The sequence below is a fragment of the Ixodes scapularis genome, unplaced genomic scaffold (genome assembly GCF_016920785.2).
Source record: "Ixodes scapularis isolate PalLabHiFi unplaced genomic scaffold, ASM1692078v2 PGA_scaffold2__306_contigs__length_199485367, whole genome shotgun sequence".
NCBI lineage: Eukaryota > Metazoa > Arthropoda > Arachnida > Ixodida > Ixodidae > Ixodes > Ixodes scapularis.
In genome coordinates, this window is record NW_024609857.1 from 198684644 (window position 1) to 198706960 (window position 22317).

General features: G+C 46.2%; 1 protein-coding gene across 4 annotated transcripts in view; it reads right to left on the reverse strand.

Moving 5' to 3' along the window:
* Nucleotides 1-6300: 6300 nt before the first annotated feature.
* Nucleotides 6301-22317, reverse strand: part of LOC8041177 (sarcoplasmic calcium-binding protein 1) — a 308124-nt gene continuing 292107 nt past the window's right edge. For all 4 annotated transcript variants that reach the window (XM_040500478.2, XM_029993048.4, XM_029993046.4 and 1 more), the window contains 2 exons: nt 16926-17029; nt 6301-6446 (listed from right to left, as the gene is read on the reverse strand). In XM_040500478.2, the coding sequence (XP_040356412.2) occupies nt 6318-6446; nt 16926-17029 (233 nt within the window). In that variant the 3' untranslated portion in view covers nt 6301-6317. The remainder of the gene's footprint in view (nt 6447-16925; nt 17030-22317) is intronic.

Here is a 22317-nt window from a genome sequence, read left to right on the forward strand (position 1 = left end):
GTGACTAACCATAGCTGGGAAGGCTTTGGGGAATACTTTAGAGTTACGGGAAGACTATATTGATTTCCTAGCTCAGTCATGCTACGCTGGACTTGACATGGGCAAAAGGCTATGCGTTTCAGTGAACTATTGCCACTAGGGCTGGGCGTCGATTAAAAATTTTAACCCAATTAATCGCCACCCTTTAATTGATTAATTATTCGATTAATTAGGTTTGTTCGTTTCTATGCCTAACAAATAAAAACGATGTTTAAACAAATACTTTTTGGCCTTTGCTGAATATGTGATAAACGGGGCAATGTGGCAATTTCGGATTTTTAATCAATCTGTAGATGCGAACAGCCAAGTGACATTCGCAATCACAAATTATTACTTTGACCGCGGAGGCGAAAAGGTTCGTTGATATTCCCCGGCAATAGCGAACTCCTTTGATTGTTCAGAGTGTGATCTGCTCCGCTGAACGGACATTCGCACGGCGTTGAAGCGGCTGGGAGACGTACAACCTTCTCCACTTATTTGGAGTTACAAATCTCACCGCTACAATTAACTATTGGGTCAAACTTTCGCCTAAAGCTTGCCTTCATACATGTGTACTCGTCCAGGTCTGCGTGGGGAAAGCGTTGATGTTTTGCTTGTTTTCTTATTTTAAAAATGTAACCGATGAACCGGATAAAAGAAATTAATCACGATTAAAGCATTCATCGATTAATCGGTAGGTTAATCGATCAAGTGCCCAGCCCTAATTTCCACTATAAAGTAATGTAAGAAAACTGTAAATAATATGGGCGATTTAATCTCAAATAGTGCCGGAAAAGGGAGTGATATCTCAAAAACGCAGGAAAAGTATATGCTATATATATATATATATATATGCTGGGAAAATTCATCACTAGGACAAAATTGAAAACCGTTTTTGCGTGATACTTTTAGTTTTCGAGTTTTTGACTCGTAAAGGGCCAAAGAAGGCTTTTGCGATTTGGGCGATCGTCACAGGTAACGTATTTGGGAGCTTCTCCAGGCTCAGATAGCATCCCAACAACAAAACACTTTTTACACGACTTTTTAAGCTACATCAAAAGTGTAAGATTATAATAAAAGTTTATTGTTGCCATGATGCTTTTCAACCCAAGACTGGGGCAGAAGGAGGGATTGTTTTTTTACAGCGGAAGAGAAAGTAACAGGAATAGACAACGTCTCTACGTTTCTAACTCAGCGGATAATTTTATTCAATCACCCTCCTTATATACAGAACTACAACCGCCACAAAACCACGGAACATCTTTTTCGAGGTCGCGACCGCACGACCCTCACTCACAACACAAAACACCACAGCCACCCTTCAATTCAGACAAAAACCTAGACTGATTTAGGTCACATATATATATATAATGCATTTTAACCATGACACACACACAGGCCGTGTTCCAAAATTTACTCGATCCTACTCCAGGGTAAGGGTTTTCTACCTTGGCGTTCTAAATCCTACCCCCGTCCAGCGTTTTTCAATCTGTGCTGTCACGTGATACGATCTGCCGGGGTAACTTCGATCCATTTGGGTAAGATTTGGAACACAGCCACAATGATACCTTTGGTTTAGGCGAAAAGTTTTTGACCTCATATTTTAAACAAATACATCTTCAACAGGCACGTTATCGTTACAATCAAATAAAGGTATGTTGGCGAAAAACGCCTTTGAATAAGAGAGGAAACTCTAAAAGTACAAATTTCAACGTACATTTTCTTAAAAATTCAATTTTAAACATTTTTTTTTCTTTTGCGCACGAAGTGCGCTCGGTGTGATCTAGAACATCCAATATAATCAAATGCAATATATAGCTTGGATTTATAAATTCGTATATTCGAAATAACGATATATTTGAACTTATAATTTAAGATGCGAAGTTAGGTGGTAGATATTTGTTTCTGCCAAGTTGTTCATCATTTGTTGGCTGGCTTCATAGGAACCAATAATTAAGCACGGCATATATATTATCTGTAGGTTCTCATACCAACGACCCTCCAGCTTGTTTACTTAAAGAAATTGAAGAAATCGGAAGTAAAAGAAAAGGAAAACTTATCTAAATTGAGCAAGGAAAATCAATAGTTTATAAAGGATATTCCCTTAGCGACCTATCCTGCATACTGTCGCAATAGGAACAAAGGAAAATATTTTTAGAATCTATATTTTTAATTTCGCGCCGAGCGGCATAGCAGAAAATTTAACCATTTTCCAACTGCCGCTTCGCGACGCACGAGAACCTTATGAGAGGCTGGTCTAGTTTAGCACTTTCTATCTTTGTTTTTTCTTAAAAACAACAACAACAACAACAGAAAAGCTTGCATATACCGTGTAGAAATAGTGTTACATAAACTTAACGCCGTTACGAGATGGTACGTTTTTATCACTATTTGTTATTTTTGGACCTCATTCCATCTACTGCAGTGACCAATTTAGCTTTGAGTAACCAGCAATAGATCAATATTTAAGTAAGGTAGTGGCGGCATTAAGTTTCAAGAGCAGTGCACATACAATGACACAAAATATCAAATACCGGAAGTTCGGAAGAATGCTTACTGTGACCAGAAAGCGGCCATAAAATTGCCTCAAGGTTCACTTTTAAGGCTTAGCAAATCGTATTAACATAAAATTGAGGATCCATCCTTCTTTCGACAAGTCACGTACATAATGTTATTGACATGACTGAAAGCCCAACTCTTTTTTTGTGCCGCAGCAGTGGGCCAGATATGCCGCATGACTTTTCGGAAGAATAGTTGCAGGTTTTAGGGGCGACTATCTGATCGAAGTATTCAGCGCGTCCAGTTGCTTCAAGTTCCCATTAAAACTTTGGTTTGGGCTAGTTGGTTCATGGTAGGTATAAGGTTTAAAAGTGTAGACAGACAGGGGCAATAGGATGCAGCACAAAGAACGGGGAAATAACGACGAGAGGAAATAACTCGAACGTTTGTGTTATTTCCTATCGTCTGTTTGCGCTTTTAAACCTTATAGCTTCAAGTTCTATCGATTTGCGGTTGTGCAAGGAGGCTTGATGCCTAAGTGGCCTCAGCCTGCCACTCCTCGCGTGCCGTCAGAAAATGTGTGGCTCACTATCTCTACGCCCCCTAAAAAAGAAAAGAAACGGAAGGCTGTAAGTTTTGTGAATAACATTCGGTCATAACACTTATGAACGAAAACTCAAAACAAGGACGGGTTTATCAATGCTAGATTAAACGAATAGCTAACATTCGAGAGTAATTTTATAACCCGCGTTAACGGCGCTTTTCGATCACATTTAACGTTCTCGTGAGCTTGTGCCACCAAATATAATATGTAATTGTGCGTCCTTACCCACAGCGTATGCTTTTTCTTAAAAAAAACAAATAATGTCAGTAGATTTAAACGAGCCTACCTTCTTCCAAGGCATATGTTTGCACAAAGAAGCGACAGTTGAAACAAAGTTGAACTTTTGTGCCAGGGCTGTCAGCACACCGAAAATAGTTTGTGTCGTCCAATTGCTGTATGATTCCGCCTAAATTGTTTTGAGGGAAGCATATATAAGCTTTTATTTCTCGATAAAGAATTTCAGGAATCCATTCAGCCGGGATTTTCGGAATAGATTGTGTAGGAAAACCCATTTCTTCCGGCATTGGCCTGTTTCTTTAAGCCAGGGGGAACCGAGACACGAGAGAGGGGCCTCCGGAAGCGTCCGCGAGACGCGACCATTTAAATTTCTAGCGGCGTCCCAGCGTCTCATTGTGCAAGATCCACGAGCGTAAACTAACGTCTGTCGAGGCTCTGTTATACTCTAACACTGAGCACAGCGAACACAGCGTATAGCGCAGAACTCGCCCCTTTCATTGGCCGGCGAGCAGGAACTCGATACCTGCGACCAATCAGCATCTTTGAACGCTACGCTACGCCGCGTTTGCTACGCTCGACACGGTGTATAACAGAGCCTTGAGTGTCACTCGGCGCCTGCCTATGAACTCTAACGGGGCGTTGGAAAGGGCGCAACGCGACCCACAACGGAAGCGTGACCCAAAAATACAGTTTTTGCTCGCGAGGGAAGCTGCTCCAATCTTGAGAGCTACGGGTCTATCCGCAAGTTCCAGCAAGGGTGTCTTCACCCTGGCGGCCAACCTCAAAAACGAAAAGAGGGTGATTGTTTTGCTGTGGAGGGTCGCAAGTAGGGGAGGCTCAAAAACACCGCCACAACTCACGGCGATAGGACGATAAACGGGCAATGGTGATGTGCAACTAAATGTGCAACGCGGCAACAACGCGTCAAGGAAAGCACGGCCTGCGTCCGCTCGTCACCGGATCCGCCGTTCGGCGGTGATCGTTCGGCCCAGTGGGCTTCTCCCTACAAGAAGCTCTGCTCCTACCTCGAAAGCATCTTGTTCGCGGTCTGTGTGTGTTCGGTGGCTAGATGATTCTCACGGAGCTGTCTTCGGACGTGGAAGTGGCCGTCGATGGTGTCATCGTCGGTGCTCCGCTTGCCGAGAATGCACTTGCCCTAAACAAAAGTTGTCACAGTCGACGGATGGTAAACAAGTGCTCCCTCGTAAATTCTGAAGATTAATTCTGAGAGCAAAGGCGGGTTAAACGTGGCTTTGAATATAACCAATGCAAGTGCACTACGTGCATTAGGTACACTTAAAAGTGCACAAGTGCTATCTATGTGCGCTCTCTCTTTGTCGACACTGTCGCATTCCGCGTATGGTCTTTTGATTGACCTTCTGACTCGAGATAATCACGGCTTTTGTGGACGACCTCGTTCACTGCTGCATCTTGAGTTTGCTCCATTCCCGAGCATAGCATAAATAACCACCTACCTACTCGAAATTGTGCTGTTCGACGGTAAACCGTGTTATATTTCAGGGATTGTTTCCTCGTTATTTTTGGGCCAATGTACAAGGCTTGCACATGAGGGCAATATTTGGACGGGCGTAGTGCGCATAACGTTTGGGGTACTGCGCAAAATATTCTCGAATGATTCGTAGCTCATATGTTGAGGTATTTAGCGCACAAGGTAGAGAGAAGAAGGAGAGGGCAGAAAAGAGCGCTACTTACAACGACGTTTACTGACAATAAAGGAAGAGAAAGGAGAAACCCAAATAATCCGCCGCGGACTCGTGCCTCTGCCACCAGCCCCGCGAATGATAGCCGTCGAGCGATTCGTTCTTGCAAGGTGACAATGAAGCGATTTGGTCCATCGCATTGTAATATGCCCGAAAAGAAATTAACGTTTTGAATGACGTTCACGAAACTGAAATTGATCTTATCCTGCTTGCCGTTGTTTCCGAAGGTTTTCGGTCCTTGCCCAAGGAGCAACCGTACTGTACTGCTTCCTTGGCGATCAACACTTGCCACACAAATCGTGACATAACATAAATCGTGTTTAACGCAGAGGCGCCTCGTCTAGTGACGTACTGCTGAATAGCGGCGTATCAAAGGAGTTGCGGCGCTCAATTTTTTTATGCTAACCTTGGGCGACCAGTCAGCGGTGGGTGACCTCTTGTGTTGCGTGGCCCGCAGCTACAATGTTTTTTTCAAATGTTCAACTATCTTCCTGTTCATCTTAAACAAAAACATAATAAATCACGGCCGAAGGAAATGCTGAAGTTGATCGTACAGTATTATCTGTCCCAGAACACGTCGATTCCGATTAAGTTTGAGGCCCACGAGGCGAACCGATCACCCTCTTGACCACCATATTTGAGTTCCGCAGCGCCCCCTTTATTCGCTGAAACTGCGCATTGGATGAGCTTGCGATGGTTTTCTTTCCAGGCCCGCGGTGAAGAACGACGTCACTTCCAGGTGGGGCCTCCGTCGACCTTTTGTTTTTGTGCCTGCATCATGGCCCCCTTGTGGTTCTTAATTTACTAGAATATAGCGCGGATCAAAAGTTAGTTGCCTGAATTCGAACAACATTTATTTCATTATTGCGCGAAAGGCGCCGCCGAAGACAAAAGTCTGAACAGTGAGCTCTTGAAGTTTAGGTAATCAAGTAGCTAATTATCCCTTTACAGTCATAATCTGTACATCGACGCCGCCGAAAATGTTTCCCCGAAGGGACCATTTTTTTTTTCAGGGGGCTTTTCTAATTGTTTGTAATCGTTGATAATACAACCTCCTAATAATTAAAAAAAAGCAAGTTGGAGCTTTTGGGTGCGCAACACGGTAAGGAAATCATCGAACCGACTTGGTACAACTCTACGCAGAAATGTTGAGTCTTTCGACCCTAGACTGGGATCCCGACGTGCGCCAAGGAGCTTGTTGGGCTCAGCGACCGGCGGCTCCTCTTGGGTAGGCGAGCTCAGGCGTAGTCCGGCAGCGGACCGAACAGGAAGATCCCCTGGCCTGAGACGTCCGGGCAGCCCAGGAACTCGGCGAAGAGCTCCTGGTAGCGAGACAGGGTGATGCCGCCCCGCTTTCGGTCTTCGTCCTGCGGATTCAGCGGCTTTGGAGCTCTGACCACGACAGACACGCTGAAATTAGGCGCTACAAGCAAATTGAACTGCGATGCACACTAAAAGGCTGTCAGAACTGGACACAGCAGGGGCTCTAGGCTGGACGGTGGGCGATGAAGTCGGGGAGATTTGTGACCTCGGCGATTTGCCGGAGCTAAGTTCAAGCGCGACGCTGGCTAATCGCGGCGGTTAGAAATCTCGCCGACATTGTCCCCGACTGTCCAGCTTAATTAGGACCCCAGAATGCGTGTCTCCTCTCACTATAGATAAAGCGTTTTCAAAAGTGACGGCGTATGCCGTACCCTGGCCCGCTTTCGCACATTTTTTTTGCCGGGGGGAACTTGGCTCCGCTTGAGTCCTTGGACAAAGGAATTAGAGCGTACTCGTCACGTGGATGCGGATCGCCACTCACAAGCTCCCCTGGCTGTCTTCAAGGAATTCGCCGTTGTTATCGGTCCCCAAACTCCCCTGCATTAACGCCGCTTCATGGCGGCAGTTTGCAATGGCTCATTACAAAGCTGTTAACTCACCTGACCCATTCGTACACGCCGCTTCGCGGCGGTCGATCTCGCTAAAAGGAGGCTCATCGCGATTCTCTTTAAACTGTGTTTATCTATAAAAAGAATCGAAGAACTGGGGTCGGCAAAATGGCGTTAGCTAAAACGAGTTTCTCTAAACCGCATGCCTCCACACGAAAACCGGTGTTTCCAGGAAGCTTCGTTCTATCCGCTTTTGGGAGACTCAAGTTTCGACGTAAACATACGAGGAGATAATTCGGGACGCTTCGAGCTCTTCGGGAAAAGGGGACCTTCAGACCGGGACGCTTAGAGCTGCTTCCTCGCGGAGTAAAACACGGGGCGTATTCAAGGCCTTTTTGATAGGCCTTTTTTGACGCCCGTCACGAATATGCGCAAGCACTGGCTGGTTAAAACGCGCGCCAGTGCTACGCGCGTACACAGATGCCGCCTCGGATATAGAGATGCCGCCTCGAGAGATTTCGGTGCTTTTAGCGCTCAACCACGCGGCGTTGGGGGTTTGTCAGCCAAATATTTACCGTTAGCTGCGGTCATCGCGTCGCCTTGTGATGTGCCGCAGCAGAGGGTCGCCACGAAGCGGCGTGAACGAGGCGGGTCGCGTCGGTCAGCACACGGGAACGTGAGCCTTTAGTTTATCGCCAAATACCTATTCGCGTCTCCAACTCGTGGGTCGCCCTCCCGTGGCGGAGACGGGAAGCGCTCTGTTGAGGGTCCCCCGATTCTCCTGCTCAGCTGGCACGGCGCAACTGGCCGCGATCTGGGTTCGCCAAATGTCATTTCCTGACGCAAATAACACTCTTCACCGCCCCATCATAGTGTTGCAGCCGGTGTGGGATTGTACTTTACTGGAGAGCTTTAGTATTGCGTAAAGAAGCAAACACAACTGCATTTCCGTTCGAGTTGCCTGCTCCACGTTGTGCTTGCGCGTCATCGCAATGCGCCAATCGAAGACCGCAATCTTGGGCTCCGCGCACGCGCAGTGTGGAACACGCAGAGCTAACGCAAACACACAGCACTTGCGTTCATTCGTATATGCAATACTAAAACTCACTGCCGTATCACCGGTTTCCAACTCCAACGAAACTACTGCAGTGAGCACGCCTGCAAGCGGGCAGGCGTCCTTCGAACTGGAAAGACATAAAATTGGCAAGGCGACGGCGCGTAAGAATTAAGAGACTAAATGCTCCGGAAAAATGCCCCCCCTTTAAAAAAAAAAAATAATTTTTAGAGAAAAAAAAATTCTTATGCGCCGTTGTCTTGTCAATGTCATGCCTTTCCAAGGGGAGGGGGGCGGCATTTGTTTTGAAAGTATTGCCGGCGACTTTGTAAGGATTCCCAATTGTCAAAGGTCGCGACTTTGATAACACCATATGCGTTGCCCACAATTAATGTAGTTTTACATGAATTGATCAGGTTAGCTAGAACGTTTGCATTCACTTTAAAGTATTTACATTTTATGACTCGTTAATTAAAATCGTGCAATGCTGCAGTGATGATAATCTGGTCACGTTTAATTGCCATACTTTTTCGCGCGTTTGAATTTAGATCTCAAGCAACAAATTATTTTAGAGCTTGAAAAACTACGCGTTCAAATATCTTCCTTCTATTATTGTTAATAATACAAATAGCGACAATGTAGGACCAATAATGAATGCTACGGTCAGACATATACGCCATCTAACCATAAACAACTTTTCAGAAAGGCCTCAGTTCGTTTTATTTTTAGCATATGTAAAATTTTGACATCTTTATCGAGATATATTTATAAAGAAACAGCCAAACACTGTGTGGAACATAAAGTCATATGCGTCACCCGTTGCTTAAAAAAAAAACCCTCCTACTTCTATTGTTTGACTCGGATTCTGTCTTTGGGTTTTTGTAGTGAGAACATTTACCTTTTATTTATACGTTTTACGAACATATTCTAAACTAGGCGCCCGTGGTGATATTTTGTACAATTTGGATTGATTTTGTTTCTCTTGTGTTGGGAATTAAAGCAATGAATCATCTAAATACCCAAACATCCATTAAAAACCCGCAGTTCATTATTTCACGTGACAATTATCTGGGCGAGAAAAAAGAGCGAGAACACACGTATATCAGCACATATTTGTTCAACAAATACAATTTTATATGTTACCTCTAAGGTCTATAAAAAAAACTGTCTTTGAAGGAACACTGAACTCCAAATTATTTTAAAGTGCCTGGATCGGGCACGTGTGTCACAAAATAAAGCTTCTGCCAACAACTTCTTTAGCTTAATCATAACGCTGAGATACACCTTGAGTTATGAAAGAATCCGATATTCACACCAATACTTTGAAATTAAACCCAAAATAGAGGTTAGTTTCGGTTTCTTTCCAGAATAAAGACGTGCCTCCTGGCGTAAATACTACGCTAAACACCGTTTTAGCTTTCAGGATAAAGAGGTGACCTGCGCTCATAATCATCTAGCTTCATCCTATAAGCAGGAACAATTTCTGTCGCTCAGTCAAGCCAGCACACTGAAAAGGCATCTCCGACTCCCATTATAACCGCCATTTTGGAAAACGAGTTGTGCCATCTATAGTCAGTTGGAGTGGCGAATAGTTCGCCTGTGTCACTTTGTAATTTGCCGCCGGTAGACTGTCGCCGCGAAGCGGCGTGAACGAGGATTAACAGGCGTCCCTGTGATACAACACCCCGCCGTCCGCCACTGCCCTGTTTGTGTCTGTCCGTTGTTTGTTGCCCTGTCCCTCCTTCGGTCACTTGACCAGGCATAGTACTCAAAATCCCAGGCAGTCGGGGATAGGTAGGGTCACCGAGCAGCATGAATGGAATTGAACGTTCACGAAGTATTCTTTCCTCCCTTGGCAGAAGTTCTTCGCTCTTAAGGTACACCGTGGGCAGCCTTAGAACTGGTGTATCTAGTGCACTTCCAGGGACATTACATGTGATGCTCCGAAATGTAAAAACTACAAATACCGTGACTGATGCTGTGCCATTGCACATGAAACCCATCTAAAGAACCAACATGCAAGGGTGACCCATATTTGTCGTTTCTATTGTTCCTCGGTTACTTTGGACATCTGCTGCTTCAAAACAGGCATGCGTCTAGAAACAAAACAAGTTCAATTCGCCCACTCGATAGCTCGGGGAACCGGAGGCGGCATGCTCGCGCCAGTCAAGTGTCAGTTCAACATGATTGAACCCTTTCTGCATGCTCATGTGCAAAGATTGAGGTTGGGTAAAAGCTTGCCAGTCCATTTTTCCGGTGAGTTGTAGAAGGGCTTGTGGTTCGGCTAGTTAGTGAACATTATGAAGCATGGTGTACGGCGCAAAAACAGCGCAAACATGGGATAAGACACACACACAGGTGCCTGTGTGTGTGTCTACTTCATTGTGTCCGTTGTTTTGGCGCCTGGCACCATGCTTCATTCCGGTGAGCTGTAGCTTCAACCGCCCTAGGGTGCCTACATCGTGTGTATGAAGGCACTCTAAACCGCCCTGTCAGCTTAGTGGTCGATGGAGTAAGCACTCAGTAGGTTACAGAAACTTACTGGCCACGATCATCCACTATAGACCTTTCCAATGTTTACAAATCCACAGCTCAGCGTGCGATCTCCACAGCTCAGCACGCGCGTGTGCGACGCTTCGGAAAGCGAGCAAATCACGCGCGATACGCACGAACACTGAAAATGAAACCGGCCAGCAGCCCTTTTCTGGAAAGGTCTATAGCTTGAACGTTCAAGGAAGTCCAAATCTTTCTGTTGACGAAATCTCGATATCCTTTCTTGGGCGCCAGGGTTGGGACATGAGTGCCATCAATGGCTCCAAAAATACCTAAAAGGTGGCACCTCGCTTCAAAGTTTCGTGAAATGTTTTCTGCTTCTTCTGTTGATGGCGGTCGTATGTATTCATGTAGGTAATACTTAACGATGGTACGGCAGAACATGTAGACGCGTTTCTTCACGGTGCTCTTACACAGAACTGATTTGCTACGACCCGGTATTCGCAACAGCTTGCCATTTTGTGGAAAGCGATAGCCACTTTTTTTTTTTTTTTGAGGGCACGTGTGCTCTCAGACAGTAAGGCTTAGGAGACATAAGAGGTGATACAAGTGACACCAGCTCGTTGAAGGATGCACGAGTCATTCGGAATTTCTTTTTCCAGATGTTGTCGGTGAACCGGGTTAAAACTATCCGGCTCCACCAGTCGTTCGATCGGGTCTTCATCCACAATTCTTTCCTGCGTCGTTCGTTTGCCGATGAAGCGCCTGTTGGAGGAATGCACGTACATGTTGCAAATCTGAGTAATACCCATGCCGCACGGGCAACTCGAATGCCATTTACAACAAATGACATTTGTGTGATCGGCGAATCAGCCCGCAATCTGTCGCGCGTGGAATGCGCCACGCCCGGAGTGTCGCGCGCTGATTGGCCGTCCGCTCAAATGTCATTCGCTGTAAATGGCATTCGAGTTGCCCGTGCGGCACGGGTATAATGCTGGAATGATTGTTTTGTTCCCTATAATATGTGCCCATTCAAGAAAACACCTGCCGATTTTTCTTATAAACACAAGAAAATACACATCCTAGTATAAGCTTCAGCTTATAGGAGCGCGCGCAACGCTCAAGGACAACTTTTTTATGACTAAAGACTTAATTCAGATGGTCTCATCTTGCATGAGCGTCCATTCATTGATAGAACTTGCGATTACACCGAAATTGACGAGCAACGTTTGAGTGTAAGGCGTCCGAATCTGACGGCAACGCTGCTGATACTGCAGGAGTGCCGCAGCGAACGAAAGAATGTGGAGATAAGTCCACGCCGACCAAAGCAGCAACAGGTGCAAACGGACAGTCGCGCTCATGTCTGCACGATAACGTGCAGAGACAGAGCGCATTCATTCAACAATGTTGGGACAGGAAAAGGAGAAAGGATGGGGAAAAGATGTCTCCGGGTTTTGAAAAATACCTATCCCATGCTGAAGGTCCTCAATAATCGCGTCACAGTAAGTGCCGAAAGCGCCCGGCAGAAGGTCTTAAGCCTGGTTCAGACAGTTCCGTTTGGCTGCGTTTAACTGCGTTGCGGCTGCGAGAAACCAGGACATCCCTGCTGCTTTTATCGCGTGCCAAGATGATTCCTTGCTTGGATTTCACACTTCTTACGAAGCACAGATGTGCCGGTGACTCGCTTTCGGTTCTCGACGCAACGCAGTCAAACGCACTCATACGCCAACGTCTGAACCGGCCTTTAGAAGAGGCAGAAATTGCCAGAAGAGAGTCGCTAGGGCACGGTTAGTGTCACTGAAAATCGACCGCGCCACGCGCCCGGAACACGCAGTTCTCGGCGTAAACGTCCAATACGTGGAAAATGGCAAAAAAAAAAAAAAAAAAAAAAAAAAAAACCTGCAAACGTTGGCAATTAAAAAAATTTTTTTTTCGAGCGACAGACCGCGAAACATTTAAAGGGGCCATGAAACGAATTTAGCGCTGGGCTAAATCATTTTAAAATGGGACTTTACTAATCGCATATCGTTTAGTTGGCCAAAAGGAAGAGGGTAGAAAGTCAAAAGCCAGCTTTTCGGTACGAACATTTGAAAATATAGCGGACTATTTTGTACCTTCTTTCCTTCGAAAGCACTCCGCCTTTTCACTATGGTACATCCGCGGTTCCCAAAGCGCGTCAGCGGTGCCAACCTGACGTCAGCTGAGCCCAGCTCACGCATTGGACACGAGAACTACGTCATTCTGACGTACGCGCTCGTCAACAATCAATCCGTCGACGAACATTTAGATTCGCGTTCGTGGCCAATGAGTGCCCTGACGGAACTTATCGTCAATGGGGAATGACAAGTTCTATGGTGTGCATAAAAAGCGCGGTGGAAGCTCGGAGTCATCGCACCGGTGCCGAAGAATGCCACGACGACGTGATTTCACAATTCGCATTTGAGTTGAGGATTAAAGCTAAGGAGGAAGAAGTAGGAAAATCGTTTCATGATCCCTTTAAATGACAATTTTTTTTCAAGTACTTTCAATGTACGACGCGCCCCAGAGCAGGCCTACAGTATAACGACAGGCAACGGAGCCAAATTGCTGAAAACAGCTATTCTCTTAGCAGAATAATCTACTGGTTCGGTCGTAGTAAGATCCGTCCATTCCGAGTCAGAAGAGGAAGACGTGCATGCGTACAGTGGGCCTGAGATGGTGCCCCCTACTTCAAAGAATTAGAGTGAGCTTTTACTTTTTCAGATGAGGGACCTCTTCTTCGGAAATTAAGTTGAGCTGGGTACACTACAGGTTTTACTTAAGCTAGTTGGTACATACTTGAATAGGGTGTGTATGTCTTTTCCTCTGGGAACACGCTGCAGCTCGCTGTACATGACGCTCTCATGTCTACAACCACTATCGACATCGTACAGAAGGCCCGAAAAATTGTAAAAAAATGAGTTCGCAGACCGTGCTGTCTATACTTCGGAAGCTCAATCTGAAGAATCCCATCCTGGATTGCGTTACGAGGTGGATGACCACCCGGGCCATGAGGGGACGATTGCTGGAGCTGAGAGAGTTCTGTGATTAGCATATCGCAGACCGATGATGAACACCGCCTTACTCAAGAAGACCGACAATCGATAAGCAACGTAGTTGTCTCCCTGGGGCCAGCCTAGGGAGCAACAGTGTAGCTTCAAAGGGAGCAACTAACTTTGGGGGACTTCTAGTGAGCATGGCTCTCGTGTCGAATTGAGACGTCAAAAATTGACACTCCGGTCGCAAATCAGCTGGCCGCTGCCATGAAAAGGCGAGAGAACGCGTTGCTCGAAAGCGACATATTCTGGGCGGCTCTATTTTAGGATTCTCGATACCATGTCACGCTAGCAAGCGAGGAGAGGTACATACAGAGCAAAGCAGCATCTGCTACTGGCATGGAGGAAGCTTCGCGCGCATGAAGAAGATGACAAGCCACAGTAACCTCAAGAAGCGTGCACAACGGGGAGTTCCACTTGCCCTGATTACGACTTCGCAGCTTCCTCGTGGAAATAGAAACAACTTCCTGAAAGCATTTAGCGCCCATTCTTCGATCTTTGGGGAAACTCAGACCCTACTAGACGGCTCAGAAAAGGTTCCCCGAATTAGGAAGCGTAGCAATGCCTTGGAATTTTGGGAAAAGGAAAAGTCCCGGCGTCCCAAATTATAATCACTTCCACTCGTCGTTCTAGCAGTGCCGGACACGCAAGTGAGCGTGGAAATGTTCTTCTTGGGGTCAAAATACATCCTATTATGCCAACGAACGCTACTGAGCCCGGGCATACTAGATTATGTCCTTTTCCTCCGGTCGTTTCACGCAACCAGGGCAAAGTGTACCCATCAGTAAAATTAATATGGCGTGTTCATGCAACAGTTTTGGAGAGACACTCGTCCATTCCTGTAGCAGATATTTTTATTTTGTCTTTGGTGAATAAAAGATTTGTACCCAGTCCTATGTCACGTTTTGAAGTTTTGAAGATCATTTCACTAGTCAGATGGAGTACACAGAATCAATAAATGAGCGCTCATTTTATATTGTAGTAATCCTCTTCAAGGTTAAATTTTCACCTTTCTTGAACAGTTATATGGACCGGTATGAACCGGTTTAAACCGGTTTGAACCGTTATTAGGGGCGAAGCTCCTTAGGGTCTAGCCTTGCCCGTCCGTCCGTCCGTCCGTCCGTCCGTCCGTCCGTCCGGCGTCCGTGCTCACATAAAAAGAAAAAAATGTTTGCGCAGTCGACAGGATTCGAACCCGCGCGGGGAGACCCGAATAAATTTCTAGTCCATAGCCTTAACCACTCGGCCACGACTGCGGGACGAGTAGGGGGCTCTGAGATGTGGTAGTAACTCAAGAGCTGGGGTTTCTGTCATGAATGAAACGTTGCAGGTAGCCGCTCAACGTCTATACAGGAGAGGGCGCTGCGGTCAAATGCGTATATAATCGTGTTAAACTTTGCATGCATTGGCTCAACGTTTATAGACGAGAGGGCGCTGCGGTCAAATGCTCAACTGCGTATATAACCACATGGACCGTTGACTTAAGCGGTGGTGATGTGTTTACGGCTTCTAGCGGATCCAAGCTGATGCGCTAGAGGAACCGCTGGCTCTCTGCATTTCACCGACCATAACGCTGTGATAATGAAGTTGAAACGCAACCCGGAACTCAGCACTACCTATGAGCAATAAAAAAAAATCAGCACCATCAGGACTACTTATGAACAATAAAATCAGTATCATCAGCATCACCAGAGCTTCGCCCCAATCAAATCATTCACCACGTGGAGATGCGGTCATTTTTTCCCCCTTTGGAGCTGAACCTGAACCGAAGCGGAAGATGTCAACCCTAACATAAACCGAATCAAAAAAGTTTCGGTTCGACATCCTGGTTGATTGCCTTTGTCGTTGCTATCGCTTTAGTTGCTTTGGACGCAACCAACGCGAATAGCGCGGTACACGTTGAAATCTTAGTCCTACTGCACTTTATAAATTTTCTATTCCAAATCTATCCAAACATCGACACGCGAGCACATGGGCACCCATAGAAATGTTTTCATTTCGACAGAAAGCTGTTCTCAAGAATAGTTAGGTTTTTCTTTGCTAAGGGACATGACGTATTTCTAGCGCACCGCGTCCTGTGCAAGCCCTCGATGGTGAAATTTTAGACACATATTTGAACGGGCACGATGCTTTGTTTTTACCTTATGTTACTTCCGCAGTCCAGAGGTCATTGCAAATATTTCTACTACTGCCGCTATTATTCGCAGAATATCAGCTTCAACGCTGTGATATTAAAGTAACTCTTACGCACCTACGAGAGAAAAAATAATAAAAGGAATACATTTAGTTTTTTTAACTTTAGTGATACGATAAACCAACAAGGATGCGGATACACTGTTCTGTGACTGCTGAAGTTGTTGGCGGACTTCTGATCGTTCTTAGGGCACATTTCATTTCTGGCAGAATACCAGGAGGACCAGTAGTGAACTGGATGTCGGGATGATGAAGACTAGTGTTAAGAAGATCACGTGCATGATCTTCTGGTTCACTATCGTATGCGTCCACCTACATATAGTTTAAAACAAAAGGCACCCTGCAAGCGCGAATGGTGCACAAGAGAGGCTGCAGACACATTCTGCTCGCACTTGCAATATTCTAGTATTGAAAAGCAAACATGTGTTGCGCTCCAAGTGAAGTTCAATTAATGCGTGTGTGCGCGTGCGCAATGTGTGCCAGCAAGAAAAGTAATAGTTAAAAGTTAGGCAGAGCTTGCCATTAAAATATTGTATCTCATATTTCCCCCTCTATAGGTTGTCGTCATCGTCGTTTTTTAATTGTGAATCAAAAGGTTCAATGAACGCCGTTAAACTTTCATTCATACGATGTCACCAGAGATGGTTATTTACATTTTTTTGTACGCAATTGTCCATAATGCCGGTGCGGAAAGATGGCTTTTACGGGAAAACGTAATTATTATTACGACTTGCGAGTCTCATGTGCCTGAAAGGTTTTCCAAATACATTCAGTATGCTAACTATATTCTACTTTTGATTTACGAAGCAGCAAAATCATCTCAGGTTTTAGCTCCTTCCGAAGGACTCTCGTACTCACAGTGCATTTCCTCACATGTACGATGTAACTTTTGTCAATTCCCGATAACAAACATATTATACGAAATCACGAGGACTTCTACTTTAGAAACTAATTTTATGAGTGTATAAATAAGTTCTGGAAAGGTCATTTACATCTTAAATGTTCTTATTGCAGGCCATACAAAGAAATATACTTGATAAAATTTCGGCAGCGGCGTCTTGTTTTTTGTACTTCTGCAAAAGACGATTTTGGCTCGCATGCAAGCGTCCGTTGTTAGTAGTCTAGTGTCCCTTTTACCGAAAAGGTATAAAGGGTACGCACCGTGATGAGCCTTTGATAGCTGTCATCTATTTCATCCAAGTCTCGAATTGCTTGCCGACTGATGCACTCCAGTCGGAATTCGTCCAGCGATAACAGCCCGTCCCCTGGAAAAGAACAGCAAAAAGATCACTTGCGTCGCAAATGGAAGCCTTTCTATACAGCAGCAGATTTTCAGACCACTGTAGTCAGTTTAAGAGGTCGTGAACAAACATTGTGGCTCCCCTGGCAGTGCCATTATAAAGTAGGTAAGAACGCCAAAGAACAACTCACCGAGCGAAATGCGTTCACACAATGCCCTGCGTTTCGTTGAGCTGTCAGTGACACTGCTGCAGAAATGCAGACTTGCGCGCACATGGCTTTTTCCCCACAGTTTTAGGATAGCCCGCTCAACGAACCAGCGAACAATATCTTGTTAATGTAGCAGCTTGGGCGAGCCGGTCGCTCATATTAACACACAGTACAGCGCACTACTGCAAAAGTACACTCAAACCTTACACACAAGCAGAAAGAAAAAATTCAAACGAACCGCGCTGACTGACAACTAGTTTTTATACACTTTGTCGTCTTCTACGTCTGGAACTACCGCATTTCCTGAATCACGCGATCCAATCTCCTAGATGCTTATTTTTTTTCTGTCAGGTTCAAAGATGGTGTACTGATACAGTTTTCATAATTCCTGACGATGTGTTCGGCTTCAATAATTTAACTCGTTAACTGACAACTGTGCCTACCTAAAATTGTAGAAGATGGAAGATGAACCTCGCACCCACAATCAGGGCAGTGTATGTCTAGTGTAATGTAAGGAGCGAGAGTACGTTTGCAGTAGTGCGCTGTACTGTGTGCTAATATGAACCATCGAAAAACACCGCGGCGTTTGGTCCGCTCAAGGACTGGCGACAAAGGCCACCAAGTGCGAAGCAAATGTGCTGCCAGGGGAAGTTCGCCGGCGCAAGATATTCGCTCCATGGAGGCCAGTCCCTATGGGACGAGCGGAGGAGTGTTTTCTTTTTACGAGCAGACCTGTGCAAAGCGCATTCGTAAGATGATTTCCGTTCATCGTGACTCCACGACGAGTCCAAACCAGTGATTTCCCAACACACCCCCTAGGGGGCTGTACACTCTCCTTGTTTTCTGAAGGCACCCCCTTAATTTGAAACGACTCGTCTATTCTCAATGCCCGCCGCCCCTCCCTACCCCTCCCCGCTTCCTTCCCTAAAAATGTAGACACTCCCCCTAATTTCAATTCTTGGGGAAACCCCTGGTCCAAACGCGATCTACATTGTAGCTTTGAATATGTGGCATATGGCACGTAAATCCCTTTTCACAGTTCAAGTCGCGTCACACCTAATGGAAATTGCAAAGTCCTTCGAGGCTATGATCCGTAGGTCGAGTATGCGGCGAGAAACCGACGGACATCGCCCGACGGCACTCGGTTTGCGCGCGGACACACACGGTTTTGACGCCACGCGCGGTGCTACCGGGGCCGGGCGAAATTCGTCGCTTATTTCGCTCCATGCAGCTCAACCTTCGAGCGATCCGCACATGAATGGTTTAACCATGCAATACCATCTCTTCCACGTAAGAGATTATGAAGTTTTAAAATAGGGGTCCCCGACGGCTAAAAAGAGGGCGAGTCAGCACCAGCTGCTCGGTCACATCAACGACACCAACCAAGCAACCGTAAGCCGTGCACGTTGTCGAAATTTCGTCAGTTCAAGTCTCCAAAACACGGTGGACAAATTAGTACTTTCCAAAATAAACCGTCACGTTTCCTTTTGCATGACTAGACATGTACGACTGCAGTAACTAACTCGAGCGCGTGACCGGACTAACTTTCGTTCACCTTTGAGTTGAGAGGGCAGCGAAGGATACAGACGGGAATCAACCGGCGCTGCTTGCTTCGAGAGGTAGCGCGTGGGCTTCTTCCGCAAACATATACGCCGCAAAACCACAATTTCGCGCTGTAGCCTTCGCTGCCTGAAACCGGGAGACACGTGTGAGCAAAACTCGCGTCACGTCGCACTGTCGAGCGCGGAACCAGAGCAACCGGCGCTGTCGTTCTAACTCGTCATTGACGGTTGCTACGGTTACGGCGCTCAGCAGCGCGACGCGACGCAGCTTTTTCTCGCACGCGTATCCCGCTTTGATGCACGCTTGGGGAGTAGTCCGTTACAAGTAACGGGTTACTTGTAATCCTTTACTTTTTTCAAGTAATTTTGTAATTACCACGTTACTTTTTTTAAGGAATTTGTAATGTAATTTTGTCACTAAATATTGGTAACGGATTACTTTAATTACTCGTTACCATTTAAACATTTGAGCATAATACAGTAACTGGAGCAATACGAGCAGAATATTCAGTCGCATAAAGAGAGCAAGTTCAAGAAAATAGAAAACATCAGGAAAGGGAGAATAGCCGAAAAGAAAACACGATTTTTTGCATGACCGTCCACTAGGGCCACTGGAAAAACGGGCAAGGCATGTACCAATATACGAAAGACAAAGATCGAGTAGGCTTTCCGTCGCATTCCATCGCGTTTTTCTTCTTCTCCCGGGCAGGAGAAAGCTCTGCGCGTTTATTTGTGTTTTGTCTTTTACACCGTTTCACTCTTTGCAACTTCTTCGACGTCTCCCGCCACCTGCACAGACATCAAACGCGGGTCCTTACCCCCTAGATTCGAGGATTTTTTAACTCACGTAAGAGACGATGTAGCCTCGCGCGATTCTCTTTGTCTTTGGTGTGCGCTACTGTATTCTAGCTCGTTCTTGAGGTACGGCTAAAAAGCGCCCGGCGCGATGCTAAGGGCATCGTCTTGGAGGGTACGGACGATATTTCTCTTGGTTTACTTGTCTGGGCATGGTGTTCGGGCCCACTCCTCACTTTACAGTCCACTGCCAACATAAAGGGCGGGGGGGGGGGGGGGGGGGGTTAGGGCTACTAAGGAGGGCTGACCGAGAGAGAGAGGCAGAACGCGTAAAAGTGGTATTATCCTGTATCGTTTTGTGAGACCGATGGACACCACTTCTCTTGCTCTCTAAACCCTCCATGCCCCTGGCCTCCACGAATATTGGTGTGAAATTGAGAACCTATGGACATTCGATAACTTGTAAGCGCCATCTGTTCTCTGACTGGTCAAGTTTTCGGTTATGGAGTATCTGTCGTCTCCATGGCCATCTCTAATGAGATGATCAAAATTCAGGGCATTAGGAAGAACCTATAGTTTCAGTGCATACTTTTCTTGACAAAACAAAACAAAACAAAAAACGCACACACACATTGTCATCAGCAAGAACAACAAACTCTAATCTACGGAAACACATCAAGGTAAGCTGGGACACCTGCATTCTGCATTGGCTATACATTGTAACGTTAGAACCAATTTTTTCTTTTCTTGGGAATAACTGGCGAAACACCCGAGTCAAAAGGGAGCTTTCGCAGATCGCTTCATTAGCTCCGAATCTCGTAGCGGAGGTAGGCGCTGCTACTGAGCATGCGCACCGCTAGCTTCTTCTGCACGATTCCAGGGGTCATTTCCGGAGGCCGTAAGCTAGCGGGATGGCGGTTGCAGTTGCAGCCTTCGGTGCCTTGTCAGCTTACAGGTGAACGGAGTGCACATACACTCTTTCTCTTCAATACCATATTTTATCCTTCCAAAGACTACCATAAGACGGGCGTATGAGAAATAAAAAGTAGTGTTGCGGAACATTTGTAAAAAAAAAACATAAATTGTTTCTATTGTTTCCTAGACAAGCGTGCGGAAAAAGTAACGTGAAAGTAACTGGTAACGAATAAAATATTCCTTTACTTTCCAGCAAAAGTAATTTGTAACGGTAATCCACTACATTTGAGGCTAAGTAATTTGTAATTGTAATCTATTTCATTTTTCAAGTAACGAGCGCAAGTCTGCTTTAACATAAACGTTGTATAGCGTCGAAGTTTTACGAGGACGGTCGCTAATTAAAGTGCGACACACATGCGCGTCAAAGCTGTCCGATCCGACGGGCGAATTGTCGGAACGACGTCCGGAGGCGACGGTTTTCGCCGCACCGTCGGACGGGGGCTCCGTCCGGCAGCCATCGGAGTTTTCCGCGCCATGGCGAGCCGGCCTTCTGGGACCGATGGAGACCGTTGGAACCCGAATATACTCCGGTTCACCTTACGATGGACAGCAGCGGACGCTACGAGCCATTCCAACGTCATGTGAGTGTCATGTGACCTTCGGAAGAAAGGCAGCAATGGTGCGTAGTCATGTGGTTTGTACGCAGTGCTCGTTTCGCTGGGATGGCTCCCAAGGTCCGCTGCGGTCCACTGTATTTAAGTGATGTTGAGCAGAAAAGTAACCTCACGTAAAATCTTCGGGCACGCACACTTACATGAAATATAATAAAAAATATTGCGTTCATTTTAAAGTCAGAAAAACCACGAATGGCGTGGGGAGTATTTCAGGTTTCTAAGCTAGGTGGCGCGAGCTACCGTCCGTTATAATTACAGCCACTATAATCCATCCACCCATCCGGTAGAGCGATACCCGAAACTGGGCGGAGCTGAACGGAACGACGCCACGACGCGTCTCGATTTGTCGAGTGCGGCGAGTCGCAGGAGCCATTTTTCCGACCGTTCGCACGTCAGATCGGACAGTTTTGACGCGTATGTGTCTCGCGCTTAAAGGGCAACTCCGCTCAATTCCGAAAAATTTAGGCTTCCATGTGATTCAAATTCACAAAGCACTACTAAACAACTCTAGGTCTTCGGATTCGCGAAATGTGGAATATTATTTGTGTAATCCTAATTTAAACATCAGCTGATACCGAAACCGAAACTTTGGTTGCGTCAGGCAACATTGGTCTCCGGTAGTCAGAGTCATGGGCACGTCACGTCGAACCACGTGGTCTTGTGACGTTCGGGAGGGAGCGAGAAACAGGACACGGGACGCGGGCAGGTCTTTTTTTTTTTTTTTTTATTGGACGCGGGCAGGTCGCTTTGCATGGCGTGGACGGTGATAGCCCGGGGGAGAGGGGGAAGGGGAGAAGGCCAAAGAGGAGAAAGAGCTGCGCAAACTAGCGCATCCGTGTTGCGGTGATCACGTGAACGCCCGGTCAGCCAACACCGGGAGGAGAAACTCATGACGTCATCGTTCAATTTCGCTCTGAGAAGTAAAAACAAGCAAAACGTGAGAATGACGTAGTCATGCCTCCGACGTAGTGGTTCAACGTTGGCCGCTCCAACTCCGTCGCATTGACTGCGCTGACGATTGCGGCTCGCGCCGCACGCTAGAGTTGGCAGATTTCGGCGACTTGGCCCGCTTGAAGGTTTGCTGGCCAGTTTATTAAATATATAAACGGAATTAGATCGTAATATTTGACATGGGGTCTTCCTATATCATACTGAAGA